This window comes from Panthera uncia, chromosome C2 (genome assembly GCF_023721935.1).
Source record: "Panthera uncia isolate 11264 chromosome C2, Puncia_PCG_1.0, whole genome shotgun sequence".
NCBI classification, from domain to species: domain Eukaryota; kingdom Metazoa; phylum Chordata; class Mammalia; order Carnivora; family Felidae; genus Panthera; species Panthera uncia.
In genome coordinates, this window is record NC_064810.1 from 69,016,505 (window position 1) to 69,035,997 (window position 19,493).

General features: G+C 44.2%; 1 protein-coding gene across 1 annotated transcript in view; it reads right to left on the reverse strand.

Annotated features, from left to right (window-relative positions):
• ITGB5 (integrin subunit beta 5) overlaps positions 1–19,493 on the reverse strand; it is a 121,438-nt gene that overhangs the window by 83,755 nt on the left and 18,190 nt on the right. The window contains exons 3-4 of the mRNA XM_049629447.1: positions 15,656–15,860; positions 3,421–3,670 (exon numbers count right to left, since the gene is read on the reverse strand). Coding sequence (XP_049485404.1) covers positions 3,421–3,670; positions 15,656–15,860 — 455 coding nt within the window. The remainder of the gene's footprint in view (positions 1–3,420; positions 3,671–15,655; positions 15,861–19,493) is intronic.

Genomic DNA, 19,493 nt, shown 5'->3' on the forward strand with positions numbered 1-19,493 from the left:
TTTAGGAACAGCTCTCTTCCCCCCAGGGGCAGCCAAGTAACCCAAGAACTGAAAATGCCACCACAGGTGGAAGGTCCTGGATCCGAGTCACCGCTGAAAGGAAAGCTGCCGTGGAAACCAGTTCAGGCCTCATCAGAGTTTGTACAAGCAAGAAAGATACTCTGATGGTGCTTAGCCACTGAGATTTGGGGGCTATGTTACTGTTGGATCACCTAACATTACCCTTAGGCAAGCGCCTTGAAGGTCAGGTCGTTTGGGGATGGGCGTTTGTCCTCAGACTCAGGTAAAGCCTCTGTGCGGTCATGTGATTTGAATGGGGGAAAAGCAAGCACCATATTAATGGGAATGCAGACTCTAAAACTAGTTTGTCTGGACTCTTACCCCAAATCCCCCTTACAAGTTGTGTAATCTTAGGTAAGTGGTTTATCCTAAGCCTTGGTTGGCTCACATAAATCTCGGAGACCTCAAAAGACTGCCATCAGACTTGAATGAGATAATCCACATGGTGCAAGGCATGTAGTACAGTGCCTGATGCTTGGTAAGAATCTGTCTTAGCAGCTTCTTATCTAGTAAGTATTCTGGGGTCTTACATCCCAAAGCCTAACTAAAGTTGTATGTGGGGATGAGAAAGAAAAACTTGGCAGTTACCACTCATTGTAATCCTGCCCACATCATCCTGACATTTACAGGAACACTCATAAGACTAGAAAGGAAACAAACCAACCTTGTAGAGGTTGCCTTGGGGGAGTTGGAGGCTGTGACCCTCCACCCCTCACACAAATGCACCATGGCAGAGTCCTGTCCACCAATCCTGTTTCCTCTTCTTCCTGAGCACAACTGAACTGGTTTCCAGCCTCATTGCTAGAACTCCATCGGGTCTGATAAAGTGCAGAAGTGGCAAAGGCTATTCACTGGTGGCCCATAAGCTCCTCCTATGAGCGTCCGCCCAGGCACAACGACCCTAAAAGCCACATGTAGAAGATGGAGGAGTACAGGGTGGGCAGAGCAAGGGTCCCTGAGTCACCGCGTGGAAGGGAGGTGTCCACTGGATTTAGGTAAGCAGGAAATAAGCTTCTATCACGACAGACTTTTGTATTTATTTGTTGGAGCAGTTAGAAATTCCTGCTCTCTGACAACCTGTCAAATATTTTCCAATTCAAGTACTTGACTTATGTTGGAAAAAACAAAATCATACCTTTAAAACCCAGGACTTCATTTCATTTTGTCAAGGTAAGTTATATTTACATAACAACAGGGACAGATTTTGAATTCACTTATCCCCAAGCACCTCAGTTCACCCCAAGCAAGAGGAAAGGTTACATAGGCATGTTCTGCCTGCTCCCTCCCTGAACCTGGGTGTCCACTTACTGAAAACATTGTCTCAAATCACTCAATGTAGAGGGACGCCTGGGTGGTTCCGTTGGATTAGCGTTTGACTCTTGGTTTCGGCTCAGGTCTTGATCTCACAGTTTTGTGAGTTCAAGCCCCACTCTGGGCTCTGCGCTGGCAGCATGGAGCCTGCTTGGGATTCTGTCTCTCTCCCTCTTTCTCTGCCCCTCCCCCACTCACACTGTCTATGTCTCTCTCAAAATGAATAAATAAGATTAAAAATAAATAAATATGGCACAAAAACAGACACTCAGATCAATGGAACAGAACAGAGAACGCAGAAATGGACCCACAAACATATGGCCAACTAATCTTTGACAAAGCAGCAAAGAATATCCAATGGAATAAAGAAAGTCTCTTCAGCAAGTGGTGCTGGGAAAACTGGACAGCGACATGCAGAAAAATGAACCTGGACCACTTTCTTACCCCATACACAAAAATAAACTCAAAATGGTTGAAAGACCTAAACTTAAGACAGGAAGCCATCAAAATCCTCGAGGAGAAAGCAGGCAAAAACCTCTATGACCTCAGCCGCAGCAACTTCTTACTCAGCATGTCTCCGGAGGCAAGGGAAACAAAAGCAAAAATGAACTCTTGGGACCTCACCAAAATAAAAAGCTTCTGCACAGTGAAGGAAACAATCAGCAAAACTAAAAGGCAACCGACGGAATGGCAGAAGATATTTGCAAAGGTTTAGTATCCAAAATCTATAAAGAATTTATCAAACTCAACACCCAAAAAACAAATAATCCAGTGAAGAAATGGGCAAAAGACATGAATACACACTTCTCCAAAGGAGACATCCACACGGCTAACAGACATGTGAAAAAATGCTCAACATCACTCATCATCCGGGAAATACAAATCAAAACCACAATGAGATACTACCTCACACCTGTCAGAACGGCTAACATTAACAACTCAGGCAACAACAGATGTTGGTGAGGATGCGGAGAGAGAGGATCTCTTTTGCATTGCTGGTGGGAATGCAAGCTGGTGCAGCCACTCTGGAAAACAGTATGGAGGTTCCTCAAAAAATTAAAACTAGAACTACCCTATGACCTAGCAATTGTACTACTAGATATCTATCCAAGGGATACAGGTGTGCTGTTTTGAAGGGGCACATGTAGCCCAAAGTTTACAGCAGTGCTATTGACAATAGCCAAAGTATGGAAAGAGCCCAAATGTCCATCGATGAATGAATGGATAAAGAAGATGTCATATATATACATACATACATACACACACACACACACACATATATATATATATACACACACACATATACACATATATATACATATACACATATATATACATATACACATATATATACACACATACATACACATAAACACACACATACATAAAATGGAGTATTAGTCGGCAAACAGCAAAATGGAATTCTTGCCATTTGCAACTACGTGGATGGAACTAGAGGTATTATACTAAGTGAAATTCATCAGAGGAAGACAAATATCATATGACTTCACTCATATGTGGAATTTAAGATACAAAACAGATGAACATAAGGGAAGGGAAGCAAAAATTATATATAAACAGAGAGGGGGACAAAACATAAGAGACTCTTAAATACAGAGAACAAACAGAGGGTTACTGGAGGGGTTGTGGGAGGGGGAATGGGCTAAATGGGTAAGAGGCATTAAGGAATCTACTCCTGAAATCATTGTTGCACTATATGCTAACTAACTTGGATGTAAATTAAAAATAAATAAATTAAAAATACATACATACATACATACATAAAATATCTCAATGTAGAAAACAGTGCTACATCAGGCAGGAAAACAAATGAGCTATGATCGTTATGCCTTCCCACAGCCTTGCAACAGTTCACGTCTTCACACACAGCTGAGGGGACAGGACTAGGTCATCACTGATCAGATTAAACACTGACGCCTGCCCCATCCCCCAATATGCCTTCCCTAGTCCTTTCTTTGGGCTAAGTTTTCCTGCTACTCCATTCCCCCTACACTTAAATACCCAGCAGAAGGATGACTGGTCACTCACCCAATGCATGGATTGGTCTGGTACCTCGGTGCTGTGTAGGAGAAAGGGGAGATGTTCTTGTCTACAAAAGACCCGAACCCCAACCGGAAGTTGCTGGTGAGCTTCCTCATCTCCTCAGCCAGCTTGGTGCCCAGGTTTCGGATGCTGTCCAAGTCATCCTTCATGGACAGGGAGAGGTCCATCAGGTAGTACAAGTCCACAGGGTAATCCTCCACCTGTCGAACCTGCAGCTGGAAGGTAGTCTTATCGCCTGTGCCAACAGAGAGGCCATGCAATTAGAGGTCATCCAACTCACTGGGAGCTGAAGGGATGGATTTTACTTTCAAAGCTGGTCCCCCTCTTACTTTTCTTTAGTGACCACATGCCTCTCAAAAGAAATATTGTTCTTAAAAAAAAAAAGAAGAAGAAGAAAAATTTTTCTTGGAAGAAGAATAACTGAAGGGAATATGGTGTTGAGGGTGAAGTTCTAGGTTCTCCTTCCAAATACTTCGCTCAGCATTTTTGAGGAAACTCCTTAACAACAAGTCTCCCCAGTGGTGTTCTGTTTTGTCAACAAAAGGACTCTTGGGCAGTTGGTGGATAATGGACCAGACAATTCCATGGACACAGATTAGGTGAGAGTTAACCCACCAACCCGCACCAACTTCAGGGAAAGGAGAAGCCAAGGTGGGAATGTGGCCAGGAGGAGACGGCCAAGGTGTGTATGAAACAGAAAACAGGGAAGAAATAAACAAGAGGAGGTACGGGAATGAGTAAGAACTGAGGGCGAAGGGAGAGAGGTATAAGGCAAGCGAGAGCGGGGACACACTGTCACTTAAAATACACCCAAAGGGCAAAAACATTTTTTGCTTGTGCCATGTCTCCTATTTCTACTTTCCTAGGCATTTATAGGCAACAGTATTTAGTTCTTGGGCATATTTGACATTTTGGGATATCATAGACACAAATTATTATCATTAGAAATTATATGTACAGGGGTGCCTGGGTGGCTCAGTTGGTTGAGCATCCAACTCTTGACTTTGGCTCAGGTCATGATCCCAGGTCATGGGATCAAGCCCCTTGCCAGGCTCCATTCTGGGCACAGAGCCTGCTTGAGATTCTCTGTCTCTCCCTCTGCCCCTCTCCCCTGTTCATGTGCTCTTTTGCACTCACTGTCTCTAAAGTAAAAAGAAAAAAAAAAAAAAAAAAGAAGTTATATGTATAAAATACAGGAAGACAGATTCTAAATTTTAGCACCATCAAAACAAAGCGGGGGGGGGGGGGGGGAAGAAAAGAAAGAAAGAAAGAAAACACTACTAGATTTGTCTACCAGCTACAAGAAAAAGAAAATAATTCTTGGTTGTAAAATAAGAGTCAGAGACAGAGGAAAGAGGAATTAATTCAGAGAAAATGAACAAAGAGAAAAGCCAGTGTCTGGGAGGCGTGGCCGTCTGCAATGTCACCTCCCAGGGTTTACAGAAACACCCAAGTCAGTGCAGCAACCAGGGGACCCATGCCAGGATAATTATCCTACATCATTTCATAGGCTCTAAAAACACATCATTTAGAAGCGACTTCAAGAGGCAATCATACCAAGTAATTCTACCTGTCCTTGAGCTTATTAGTTTTTCAGAGGCACAAAGATGTCCCTGAACTCTCTAGGTAGGATTGCTGCACACACACATTTGAAATCTGGACATACTCATGTATTCAGAAGAGCACAGTGAGGCTGGCCTCTCCTGCCCACAGAGTCCACACCTGGTGGTGGCAGTCACCTCTCAGAGAAGCTGGTCTCCCTGAACGCGCCCGATCTCGTCTGATCTCAGAAGCTAAGCAGGGTCGGGCCTGGTTAGTACTTGGATGGGAGAGAAGCTGGTCTCCCATCTCGAGCTGACAACCAGCAAGCTGAAGCCTTCTTGAACTTGGAGGATAGGGACCCCAATCCCATGTGCTCCTTCTCCTTCTCCCACCCCAGACAAGTCGCATTATATTAACCAGACCATGCAGATTCAGATGACCGAAAGATTTCAATCCAAGTTCCAGCTCGGTCCCTCAACTAGGGGAGCAACCTGAGCCTGTGTCCTTAGATCAACAATGGAAATAATAACAGCACAGCACTGATTAAGCCTATGAAGCACTCATTTGAAGAGCAGTGTTTGGTAAGCAGTAATGCCTGCACAAATGAAGTATAATTATTATAATTACTATTTTTTGCCTGAGTGACAGCACTGAGCCTGCTTCCCGGGACTTGTCTTTGCGTGTCCTGTCCTCGCCTCCTCAAGACTGATGCAGTTTGGGTTGTCTGTTCATAGGAGCCTATTTTAAAAAACCATCAGAGTCTGACTCAAGCTGAGGAATGTTGGAGATTTCTTCCAGAATGAATTCTAGACTGCTGTAATGTCTGCCTCTGGCTCCCATCAGGCAGACAGAGCAGGTCCCTGCTCTGAGCCCCTCCCAGCCCTGGATGCCACATCACAGTGGGGGAGGGGCAGGAGGAAAGAGAACTTGGGGGAAGGGAGAACCTCCTTGGTCTCTGTGTGGGCAGACCACAGACCCCAAATGGGCAGAGCCTATAATCATGTCTGCTCTGTCCAATCCCATGACCTCTTGGCAGAGTCTTCTACATTTTCTGTCCACCTGTGCCCTTCTCCCCAACTTCCCAACTACATCTTCTTTTATCCAGAATCCACTTCTACCTTTCTGTGGATTATGAGTAATGAACAGATGAGGACTTTAGGACCAGAGAGCGGAGAACAGGCTTGGACTTGGGAGGCACCCCTGGGAGGGAAGAGGGCACCAGATTTGGAGAGTGAGAGCTGGGTTAAAATCCAGACCTTGTCACCCAGAACCTGGAAGACTTCAGGCTCCTCTAAATTTGCTCCTCAGTTTCTGGATCAGTAAAATGGGAGGATGTTAATTACTGTGGGGATCAAAGGACACAATGTATCCTAACACCACACAAATGCTTGTACACAAGGAAAACCTCCCCTGGGTTCCCCCAAAAGTCAGTTATTAAAGCAATTTCTGGGGCACCTGGGTGGCTCAGTCAGTTAAGCATCTGACCTCAGCTCAGGTCACGATCTCGCGGTCCGTGAGTTCGAGCCCTGCATCGGGCTCTGGGCTGATGGCTCAGAGCCTGGAGCCTGCTTTGGATTCTGTGTCTCCCTCTCTCTCTGCCCCTCCCCCATTCATGCTCTGTCTCTCTCTGTCTCAAAAATAAATAAACGTTAAAAAAATAAATAAATAAAATAAAGCAATTTCCCCTAAGGACAAAAAGGGAGATAGAAAATTCTGCCAGGAACTTAATTGTGAACGGCTCTAGCCTTGGGTATTAAATTTTAACTCCACATTTTTCAGGCATGAAAGCAAAAAGACAAACAAGGTAGGATATACACATTTGTGTGCATTAAGGTGCTATCTACTCTGAAGTCAGAAATCTCTTTGGCATCATATTCTGAGGGAAACTGATTACTTTAAAAAGCACACATGGGGGGCTGCAAATATTAAAAAGAAGTATTTCTCCCAGTTTTCCAAAAACTGAAGGGTATAAGAAAGAGGGTAGTATGATTAGGGTTCAGAATGAGGGTTTACTGCTATGTCAACTCCACCTGATTTTTTTTTAATTAATTAATTTATTTATTTATTTTAATGTTTATTCATTTTTGAGAGACAGAGAGAGAGAGACAGAGAGCAAGCAGGGGGTGGGGGGAGAGAGAGAGAGAGAGAGGGGGAGACACAATCCAAAGCAGGCTCCAGGCTCTGAGCTGTCGGCACAGAGCCCAACACAGGGCTCGAATCCACGAACTATGAGATCATGACCTGAGCTGAAGTCAGAAGTTTAACCTACTGAGCCCCACTATACCTGATTTTAAATGCCACAAACTCCTGAGGGGGCCTTGGCAATATTGGGATGTCCCCTCAGCAGATTTTGGAAGGAAGGACATTCCTGGACCAATTCTCAGCGTGAGTGCTAAGTGTGGGAGTTAAGCAGCCATGCACTAGCTCCCCTACAAGCAAGGCCTTCGAGGTCAGCCGACTGAAGGAGAGGCCACTGCCACGTGCAGAGAGAAAGTCTGGGACCCATTTTCCATCTTTGGGCACACTTCCAGAACCATGCAAACTTAGATACACTCTGGCAATACATCCAACCACACAGCTCTGCACCACCGGAGACCTGTCACTTCCATGCATCCAGCAGAGCCCTTATCAACTTCACCATGAGCACTCCATCAGTGCCCGCTTCTGGCGACACCATCCCAGCCCACATGCCCCCTGCCCCACTCCAGGTCAGACCACTACAAGCTCGTCATTCCCTGTGGCTTTACCCCTCCTCTCTGGGGCCATTCCACAGGACCCCCACTTCACCAGCAGCAGGATCAAACAAATGGGACAAAGCACACCCCCCAAAACAGCCAAGCACCTCGCACCTGCCCTGCAAGCAGGCCCTCTCATGTCCTGGTTTTTCCCATTTCCAAAGTTCCCAGCTCTGGCGGTGCTTTGCACAAAATGCCTGCTTCTTGCTCAGGTTCCCCCACTGTAGTCAAGTATCAACCACCTGCTTGAAATATACTTTCACAGTTTGTTTTCTCTCTGCCGCCCCTTCAATAAGAAGTGGAGACAGTGAAGGTAGGGATTCCACCAAGAATCCCTGGTGTGTTTAAGATCGATTTTTGTTCAAACATTCAGACAAAGCAGTATTCCAACCGACAGAGATGCGTGCCATCCCCAAATGAATGTAAGTAGTTTTTGATTCCCCAGAAATACCCTTCTGTGCCAAAAATTGAAAGAAAGAAGGGACACCTTAAAATCAGGTATATTGCAAACAGGACCTACAGGGAATTAGGGCCCAGGTGCATACCTCAGGACTCTCATCTAGCTCTTCTGTTTACTGTAGCCGAAGGTAATTAGCATCCAAGAATGAAATCCAGACATGGAGCAAAAGAATTGCTTCCCTGGTCAAGGACAAGGCCGGTGTGCTGCAACCCACCCCACTCCTCAGCACAGAATTCTGACTCTTGACAGATGGAACCCAGGAAGGCACCACATGAAGACACAGTTGGCCTCTACAGTGTCCACCCCCGAGCACTAGGGCTTGGCATCCCTAGTGTCCTTGAAAATAACCTTGTCTTGGTCCATTTGGGCTTACAAGTACCATAGACTGGATGGCTTTTAAACAACAGAAATTTCTCTCTCACAGTCCTGAAGCCTTCAAGTCCAAGATCAACATGCCAGCACGGTTGAGTTCTGGTGAGAATCCTCTTCTGGGATGCAGACTGCTGACTTCTTGCTGTTTCCTCACATGGCAGAAGGAACAGGGAGCCCTCTGCAGTCTTTTATAAATTCAAAGCAGTAATACCAATCACGAGGGCTCTGTCCTCATGCCTTAATCACTTCCCAAGGCCCTAACACCTCCTGATACAATCACATTGGGGGTTAGATTTCAATTTATAAATGTTGGGGGCAGGGTGCCTGGGTAGCTCAGTCGGTTAAAAGTCTGACTCTTGGTTTCGGCTCAGGTCATGATCTCATGATTCATGAGTTTAAGCCCCGCCATCGGGCTTTGTGCAGACAGCACAGAACCTGGTTGGGATTCTCTCTGTGCCCCTCCCCTGTTTGTGTTCTCGGTCTCTGTCTCTGTCTCTGTCTCTCTCAAAATGAATAAACTTAAAAATAAAAATAAATAAATAAACTTTGGAGGGAGGCCACAAACATTCCATCCATAGCCAACCTCTTATCTACCCACCATGAAGTCTTTCTTAGTCTTTTTAATAAAGTATATACTCTGTCATTCTGGGTGGCAGAAGCAATCCGTAAGTCAGGTAACTGGCATCCCCAAAGTAGAACCTGGGAGGAGGGGGAAAAAAGCACAGACACAGACTGGCAGGAAACCCATCTCAAAAGCAACCAATCACCTGTAGTTTAGTTAATAGTGCTGTACCAATGTCAGTTTCCTAGTTTCAGTAATGTACTTTGGTTATGTAACATGTTATCAGGGAACACTAGGAAGGGTATAAAAAACTCTATTACTTTTGCAACTTCTTGTGAACCTAAAATTATTTCAAAATAAAACACACGAAAAAACAAACTACTGGTCAATGAGCTAAAGGATCAAGGCAAATGATGACTTAAGTAAACCCCTTCTAACTGCCCCAGTGCTTCAACCTACCTATGGCCTTTTATTCACCATTTCAATAACCTTTATTCCAAAGTTTACATCCTTTGTTAAGAATTTTTTAAGGTTGTTATCCTCACATACAGTTTCCAGGACTGAAAACAAAATGGAAAACATGATCCTGTGTTTATACAAACTCTTGCTTAAAGTTGGCAGTTCCTCAAAAAGTTAAACACAGAATTACCATATGACCCACAAATTCTTCTCCTAGCAATGTACTCAAGATTACTGAAAACACATGTCCAAACAAAAACTTGTGCATGAATTTTTACAGTAGCATTAGTCATGACTGCCCCAAAGTGAAAACAGCCCCAGTATTCATCAGCTAAAATGTGGTATATCTATACAGACCCAATGGAATATTATCTGGCCATGAAAAGGAAGGAAGGAAGTGATAAATGCTACAACATCGATGAATCTTGAAGATATTTTGCAAAGTGAAAGAAGCCAGACATAAAATGCCATATACCATATGATTTATATATAATGTCCAGAATAGGGACACCTGGGTGACTCTGTTGGTTGAGTGTCCCACTCTTGATTTCAGCTCAGGTCATGATTCCAGGGTCATGGGATTCAGCCCTGCATCAGACGCAGTGCTGAGCGTGGAGCCTACTTAGGATTCTCTCTCTCTTCCTTTGCCCTCTGTCCCCAACTCATGCTCTTCCTCTCTCTCTAAATTAAAAAAAAAAAAAAGAAAGAAAGAAAGAAAGAAAGAAAGAAAGAAAGAAAGAGAGCAATGTCCAGAATAAGCAAAAACATAGAAATAGGAAGTAGATTGGAGGCTGCCAGGACCTACGTGGCAGGGAGGGAAAAGATAAGGAGGGTATGTTAATGCATATAGGGTTTCTTTTTGAGGTAAGGAAAGTATTCTGGAATGAGACAGTGGTGATGGTTGCACAATGTTGCAAATATACTACAAACCACTGAATTATACACTTTAAAAAAATTTTTTTTAATGTTTTTTATTTTTGAAAGAGAGACAGAACATGAGCCGGGGAGGGGTAGAGAGAGAGGGAGACACAGAATCTGAAGCAGGCTCCAGGCTCTGAGCTGTCAGCACAGAGCCCGACGCAGGCTCGAATCCACAAACCATGAGATCATGACCTGAGCCTAAGTCAGACACTTAACCGATTGAGACACCCAGGCACTCCTGAATTGTATACTTTAAAATGGTGACTTGGGCACCCAGCTGGTTCACTCAGAAAAGCGTGCAACTCTTGATATCAGGGTTGTGAGTTCAAGCCCCCTGTTAGGTGTACAGATTATTTAAAAAACCAAATACGCTTAAAAAAATTATTTAAAAACATAAAAATAAGATAATAAAATTGTGACTTCTACAGCATGGGAATCACGTTTGAAAGAAAGAAAGAAAGAAAGAAAGAAAGAAAGAAAGAAAGAAAGAAAGAAAAGAAAAAGAAAGAAAGAAAGAAAGAAAGAAAGAAAGAAAGAAAGAAAAGCAAAACAAAAAGTTCTGTATAGAGGGAAATTTTCCTTTCTTTTCCCCAGGCTTCCGCTGGAACAACAACTCACGCATACTATACCAAGGCTTGCCTTCGATTAGTCTGGTATAAGGCTGGCAAAGGGTTACACTTCACTCAGCAAATATCTATGTGAGGGAGGAGACAAAAAAGCATTTCTAAAAATAAATAATGGAAAAAATCACTATATCTCAAGGGCTTCTCCAGAGTCAGGGGGTGATTAACTTAGGTTAACTATGCACTTGGTAAACTGAATGTTGCTGACTACAACATAGCATTCTCTACCTCCCCCAAATAAATAAATATCTGGGGCCTGCCTGTCCTTCTCTTTAAAAATATTAAAATGTTCAAGATTTTAAGAGGCTTCATTGGCTTCAGGTGTTTCTACATTTCATAAATATATTTACAAGGTTCTAGACCTTTAGGAATTCATATTTTCATCGGATCTCCTCCAAGTGTTCATCTCTATAGACAAACATCCTCACAGTTTGGGCATACCTTAACTGGGCAGTCAGTCCCTCCATCACCTTGACCTCCCAGAAATGGGCTCTCCATCACCACATACACAATCAGAGCCCATCCACAGCACCCACAAAATGATTTTGTCTTGAAAAAAGGATCGGGGCACCTGGATGGCTCAGTCAGTTGAGCGTCCAACTCTTGGTTTCGGCTTGGGTCATGATCTCATGGTTCGTGGGTTTGAGCCCCACGGTGGGCTCTGTGCTGACAGTGCATGGAGCCTGTTTGGTATTCTGTCTGTCTCTGTCCCTCCCTTGCTTGCTCTCTGTGTCTCTTTCAAAATAAATAAAGTTTGGGGCCCCTGGGTGGCTCAGTCGTTTAAGTGTCCGACTTCGGCTCAGATCATAATCTCGCAGTTTGTGACTTCAAGCCTGCATCGAGCTCTGTAATGACAGCTCAGGGCCTGGAGCCTGCTTCAAATTCTGTGTCTCCTCTCTCTGCCCCTCCCCCACTTGTGCTCTGTCTCTCTCTCTCTCTCTCAAAAATAAATAAATGTAAAAAAATTTTTTTAAATAAAAAAAAAAAGTTTAAAAAAATTAAAAAATAAAAATAAACAAAAAAATAGAAAAAGGATCACGCTTTCCATTTTATTTCCAACACCAGAAACTGTATCACAATGCTTAGCATGAGATGAGACTCTACCCAGACTGCTAACATCAGTAACCTCAACTAACCCCAGTACTAATCCCTGGCAATCCAGCAGGGCCCCATACACCCTTTTTTTGTTCATTTCTGAGACAGTTCAGTAGGCAAAATAATGCATTTCTTAAATATGTGATGACTTGGAATTCTAACAACAAGCATATTAGAATAAGACTGACTTCTTTCTTCTTTAACTGAGCATACATTGTGCTTTGTGCATAAATCAGTGCTGTGCATAAATATACTGCCAAGAAAACTTTGCACAAGGAGGCTACCTTCACTCAAATCACTTCTTTAACTCCTCTTTGAGAGCTGTTGAAAAGCCAGTCGGTAAGTCAAGTCATACAACAGTTTCTCTGCCTCACAGTCATACCTTAACTCTGATTTTAAGAAGTAGAATTAAAACTATAACATCTCTGGCTTTGTGTGACTTCCAACTCCTTCCTAAACTAAATCTACCCTGAAGAATAAGGATTTGCCACCTTGAAGGAAAATACTTCTTAGAAAACCATGGGCTCTGAGAGCAATTCTAAATGACAAGTTGCAAAAATATAAGTTAAAAACCTCCCTTGTTGGTGACCCTGAAACTATAAACTGGTTTGGAGGTACAGATTTTGTTCTTTGTTAATTACCGAAGACAGTACATGATTATAAATACATTATAAGTATATGAAAAATATGAACACATGAATAGAGACAGGATCTAGTAAAAATGAAAAATAATATTGCATTAAAGTAGATTTTTCAAGAATTTCCTTTAAGTTACTGTTATACTATAATTAAATAAAAAAGAAGACACATCATTCACATTAACGGCCAGCCACTTTACCCTACACAATGTTCTAATATCTTAATAGTCTACCACAATTCCTACATCCCCTTCTGGGTCACAGCCCCTGACCCTGAGCCTGTCTTCACATAAGGAGATGAGTTATTTTAACCCAGAGCACATCACCAAATAGCTACCCACATAAAGGCTCAGCTGACTCTTCTCTACGCTGGCACACAGCTCTGCCAGAGCTCCCTTCCTTCTCTCTCTCAGCATGGTATCTCACCAAACAAAAAGCCTAAGTGTCACTTACAGTGGACTCATAAAAATAGCAACCTCAACTAATCCCCACACTAATTCCTGTGATCTGGTAGTTTGTGCCCCTCTAAGTAGCAGGGCCACATACACCCTTATTTTGTTTCGTATTTCCAAGACCATTCAAGAGGCAGAACAAAACAATTCTTAACCATAGGATGTCAGTAACAAGAGCAAGCATAGCTAAGTGCTTATGATAGCGGTGCTGGGCTAAAACCAATTCTGAGACACGGAGAGTCACTATTCAAACCCAGACCTGACCGACTCCAGAATTGACACCTTTGGCCACTACTCTTTGAAAATAATGCTAATTTTAGGGGCGGCTGGGTGGCTCAGTTGGTTAAGCCTCCGACTTCGGCTCAGGTCATGATCTCATGGTTTACGGGTTCGAGCCCCGTGTCAGGCTCTGTGCTGACAGCTCGGAGCCTGGAGCCTGCTTCAGATTCTATGTCTCCTTCTCTCTCTGCCCCTCCCCCCCTCACACTCTGTCTCTCTCTCCTTCAAAAATAAACAAACATCAAAAAAAATTTTCTAAGGGGCACCTGGGTGGCTCAGTCGGTTGAGGGACTGACTTCAGCTCAGGTCATGATCTCACAGTTTGTGGGTTCAAGCCCCGCGTCAGGCTCTATGCTGTGACAGCTCAGAGCCTGGAGCCTGCTTCTGATTCTGTGTCTCTCTCTCTCTCTGCCCCTCCCCCACTCATGCTCTGTCTCTCTCTGTCTCAGAAATAAACATTAAAAAAAAAATTTTTTTTAAAGAAAATAATGCTGATTTTAACTTTTTAAAGTGTATTTAGGGGCGCCTGGGTGGCTCAGTCGGCTAAGCATCCAACAGCAGTTCAAGTCATGATCTCATGGTTTGTGGGTTCGAGCCCCGCGTCAGGCTCTGTGCTGACAGCTCAGAGCCTGGAGCCTGCTTCAGATTCTGTATCTCCCTCTCTCTCTGCCCCTGCCCCACTTGTGCCACCCCCCCTCAAAAATAAATAAACACAAAAAAATTTTTTTAGGTGTGTCTACACAAAAAGTCTCATTTGTGACAAAGACCTCGAGATGCTAAGGAAAGGGCTAACCTGTCCATGCCCTCTGAGCTAGGGACAGAACCAGAGCTGGAACCCGGGACGGCCAACCACATCCATGATTCTTGCCACTGGCTCCAAGCAACTCTGAGGTCTATATAAACCCTCTGGAAATAGTTATTGCCAATGGTTTTTTAGGCAATGACATAGAAGAAAAGGCTAAAACTCAAAGGAATTTGGAAATAAGCTATCTTCTCTTGATAATGTGGTATTTCCTAATTTAGACACATGCATATCTACTCTTTGACATCATAACAATTCTAATATGCAGAATAATATATAACAAAAGTGATGAACTAGAAAAAAACAGCAGTTTTACAGTCACAAAGACCTGGAGCTGACTCAGAGACCATTTCTAAGTGGGAGACCTTGAGTGGGTCGCTCTTCATGTGTAAAATGGTATTAGCTACCTTAGAGTCGGCCAGGTATTCAGCACACAGCAGGTATGCAAAATCTGTTAGTTTCTTCACATCACCATCAATTCTAGGGCTTGCAGGGGCTCTAGGGTTGTAAGACAAAACACCTCTACTCTGAAAGTCTGTCCCTTCAGAATGCCATGGACTCAAATGGAATTTGCTGACAAGAAAACATACTCTTTCCTGGAAGCAGCACTTTCCTGAGAAACTTGCATTCACTAGGGAGTAAACCGGCCAGTATCCTCCCATAAAATGCAATAATGCTATTTATAATAGCTGAAAAGTGGAAGCAACTCGAGTGTCCACGGATGGATGAACAGACAAACAATGCAGCATACATGTATGAGGGAGTTTCAACCAGCCTTAAAAAGGAAGCAGATTCTGACACCTGCTACAACATGGATGAACCCTGAAGACATTTTCTGGGTAAAACAAGCCTGACACAGAAGGAAAACTACCGTATGAGTCTACTTATATGGGGCACCTAGAGGAGCACCTACAGTGGTGGCTTCCAGGGGCAAGAGTGAGGGTACAATTGAGAATTCGTGTTTAATGGGCAGTGTTTCAGGTTGGGGTAATGAAAAGTTCTGGAAACGGATGGTGGTGCTACTTAGACAACTTGGTGCATGAATGTACTTAATGCCACTGAACTATATACTTTAAAATGGCTAAAATGCTAAATTTTCTGCAATTAAAAAAACAGCAAAGCTACCCATCTGTCCACGGGGGCCTTGGACTCTGCTTCCTGGGGTCTGGGCCACACCTTGCCATTTCCCTCTATCAGCTCTGCTCTCAGCCTGCCCGGGCCGGGTTTCTCATTATTAACACGTCCCATCCGTCCCATCCGTCCCATCCGAGGGCACTCACCAGGCCGCAGGCTCAGGGCAACCTGCTGGGGCGTCATCTGAATGACATCCGAACTCATGGGACTGGAGCCCTTGCTGCTGAGAGGCAGGCTTCGCAGGACCCGGGTGCTGCTGGCTGGGCTCTCAAACTCGCCTCCGCAGCCGTTTTTGACCAGGTTTGCCTCCAAGTCACACCGGGAGGTGACTGAGCGCAGGCTGCCGAAGTCCTAGGTGCAGAGACAGAGGAGGAGAGAGCACACGGTAGTCAGGCTGTCTTTCCAGAGCACCTCAGGTGGTAGACCCATCACCATCTCGGGGACCTGAAACCCTCTGCACTCCATTTTTATCGTCTGAAAGCGGTAAAAGTGATAGCATAGACCCCAATATGCCTCACCGAGGATTACAAGAGTTAATTAAAGTACTGGATATGACAGCACTTTGTAAACTGTAGATGCATAATGAAACTGTTTCATTTCACTGTTCCTTTAATGGTCAAAATTCTCCTGAAAAAATGCATGTGTCTACATGATTAGCGGGGGCGGGGGGGGGGGGGGAAGTAACTGGTCAGTTACACAACTGAAAAATTTTGAAAGATGCTATATAAGTGGACAAGTAGTCATTCAGGCAATGAAGAGTTAACTTTGAGCCATCCACTCATCTACTGTGCAGGACCTGTACATTCTGCGCAGTCATTCTGTTAGACAACATGGCAACGAACACAGTGCCCTTTGACCCAGCGGTCCACTCCTAGGAATTTATCACAAGAAATCAATCAGAAGGGGAAACTCTATAAGAAGATATATACTGCAGCATTATTTAGAATAGCATGATCTTATAAACCTAAATCCCCAAATGATAAGAAAAACATGGTATATGATCTCCATACACAGTCATTCAAAACTATGAAGACTAAATCAGAAAATAAAATCATATCTGCATTGGGATTCAAAACTAAAGTTTTTTTTAATTAAGGATAGTTGAGGCATTAGAGTGACTAAAATTATATTTTATATTATCTTACTGTTATTTGAATAATAAACAAGAAAGGTACTTCTTTTCTTTTTGTTAAAAAATTTTTTAATGTTTGTTTATTTTTGAGAGAGAGAGAGAGTGTGAGCAGGCAAGGGATAGAAAGAGAAGGGGACACAGAATCCAAAGCAGGCTCCAGGCTCTGAGCTGTCAACACAGAGTCCGATGCAGGGCTCGAGCTCATGAACCATGAGATCATGACCTGAGCTGAAGACAGACGCTTAACTGACTGAGCCACCCAGGCACCCCGACACTTTCTTTTCTTAAGCTGGATTTAGGAGAAGGTTGTGTATCAGACTGACCCAACCTTATCTGGGCATCAGGAGTTTAGGCCACTCACTTTAAAATGAAATAATATACTCTGTTATAAAATATGGTACTTATAAGTATTCATCATTTTGCAGTAAGGGGATTTTCAACAGCAAAGTAAACCCAAGATTCTCTCTGAACATCCTTTCACTGATGGATGTAGAAAATAAGATCACCTCCACCAGCTGGCTGAATGCCAGTACTCCATTAGATAATGCTTGTAATAGCTAGAGGAGTTACAATGCTGATCTCTTCCCCTCCCCTCTGTAACGTTTTGTCAGAAAGCCTCAGATGATTCAAGTGTCCTGACTGCTGTGTTAGGAGCCAGACTGCTGGGAGAAGCACAGACACTCAGAGGACTCGCCGTTCATCATGGTCCAGGATGCCCCAGGACTAGCCAATGCCTATTAGAGCCTTCACAAGGTTCAAGACCAAGAAGTCAAGAACAATTTGCAGTGTTTTTATATAAGTAAAACCAGATGTGTTGTTCTGGGCCTCTGTGATTTTGTTGGTGTTTTTTGTTTCATTTTTTTTTTTTTTGTATATTGAACCCCTGGGATCTTGCCTGTCAACCTCAGGGCTGGTACTGTAAGTGGCTCCAGACACTTGTGGAACAGGTGAGAAAAATAATTATTCCAGCTAAAACTAATTATCCTTGAAATTATACAGGATTTCAAAGCTAGGCTTTCCAAACTGGGTTCCACATGGCCAAGTTTGGCTCTGATGTAGACATTCTAATGAAGCAGTACAAAAGCACAGGGATGGGGGAAGGGAGAGGTCTGCAGTCCTGAGCTGTCTGCAGCGGAGGTCTAATTGGCTGTCCAGAGCTGGAAGGGCTCAGGGGCTCGCCTGCTCAGAGCCTACTTGGCGAGAATTTCTGAACTTCTTGCTGACATACTAGGCCTTGCTGCCAGCTCCTCCAATTCTGACGAGCTGGTCGTGCTTGGCCCAGTTCTGATTGTCAAGGTACACCGTCTTGAGCTGTCCAGGGCAAAACTCTGCCATCAGGTTGGCAATGAAAGCATCTTTGGTGTCCCCAGAGTGACAGGGAGCCCTGACATCCCTCCCATTGGTCTGGAGCAGCTTGCAGTCTAAAACAGACTAGGTTACAGAGCCAACGTGCTTCCTGCAGGAGGTGGTTGCATGATTCCTAGTCCATAGCCTTGGCGATTCATTTCAGCTTGGCCATCGAGATCATGCCCTACAGCCCAGACACCAGCATTAGCAGTGAACTTCACCCAAGCTTCCTAGTCATCCTGCTCAGAAGATTTTTGACAGACACTACTGGTCCTTGATGGAGAACTTGTACAGGGCCACCTGCTGGCCAGGGAAGATGCACCTGCTAGGATCATCAGCCGACTTAGAGTCCAGGTCATCCTTCCTAGACCTGACGGCCACACCCGTGCCAAGTACAGCCTTCTCTGTGTGTCTGGCTTTAACAACGGTACTCTAGCGGCTCTGAGGCCTCTTTAATCTCTAGGATGTTAGGAGCAACGCTCTCTTCATTCCCCTCACTGGTAGCAGCTTATGTCTCCTTAATAATATTCTTCGAGGTTGTGGTAAACCTTCACTACAATGCACGTGGCTTCCCGGAAGTTTGCTGCGCAGCCAAGGGAGGGCCACTGACCTTTGTATTGTCACCTGGTTGCCAGTATGAGAACTACCAATGACCATATTAAAACCGCAACTCATGGGGCAGCTGGCTGGCTCAGCTGGTGGAGCATGTGACTCTTGATCTAGGGATCGTGAGTTCAAGCTCCACATTGAGGCTTGCTATAGAGCTTACTATAAAAACAAAACAAAACAAAACTCTCAAGGTGACTTCAGTAGTGCCAACCAAGTCAGAAATGGGACACTACAGAGAGCCCCCTTCTCAGCACACAGCCAGGGACACCCTACAACGGCACCTACACCAAATTTAGACTTAGTCTCAGTGACCTCCACCTCTATCATCAGTTTGTCAACCTTCTCCTATTTCACAAAGTTCAGTGTCTTGTTATTTGGGGCAGGCCCAATGGTTTCACTGATGTGTTCAACAGCCTTTGAGACATCTTTACCTATTATTTGAGCCTTGTCATTGTCCCAGGGCTCTAAGGCCTCAAGGACACCACCTGAGGCACCTCTAAGCTTAGCAGGTCTGAAGCACCTTTTAAGAGTAAGGCAGCTCCCTCAGTGGTGGGATTCCCACAGTAGTTGAAGGTCCATCTGGCACAGTCTTCCAAAAATAGCCAAGACTAATTTCCAGCCATAGGTTCTTGCTGGTCAAGCAAAGGACAGAGTGCTGCAGGCCCAACAGGAGTGCTGACCCCACAAGCCCAGGTGAGTCTCCTCTATTCCTGAACTCCTTTCTAGATAGTTTAATTTTGAATGAAAACAGATGCATATTTAAAGACAAGGACCTAGGGGCGCCTGGGTGGCTCAGTCAGTTAAGCATCCAACTCTTGATTTCTGCTCAGGTCATGATCTCATGGTTCATGGGATCGAGCCCCTTGCATTGGTATCCACAATGGCAGAGCAGAGCC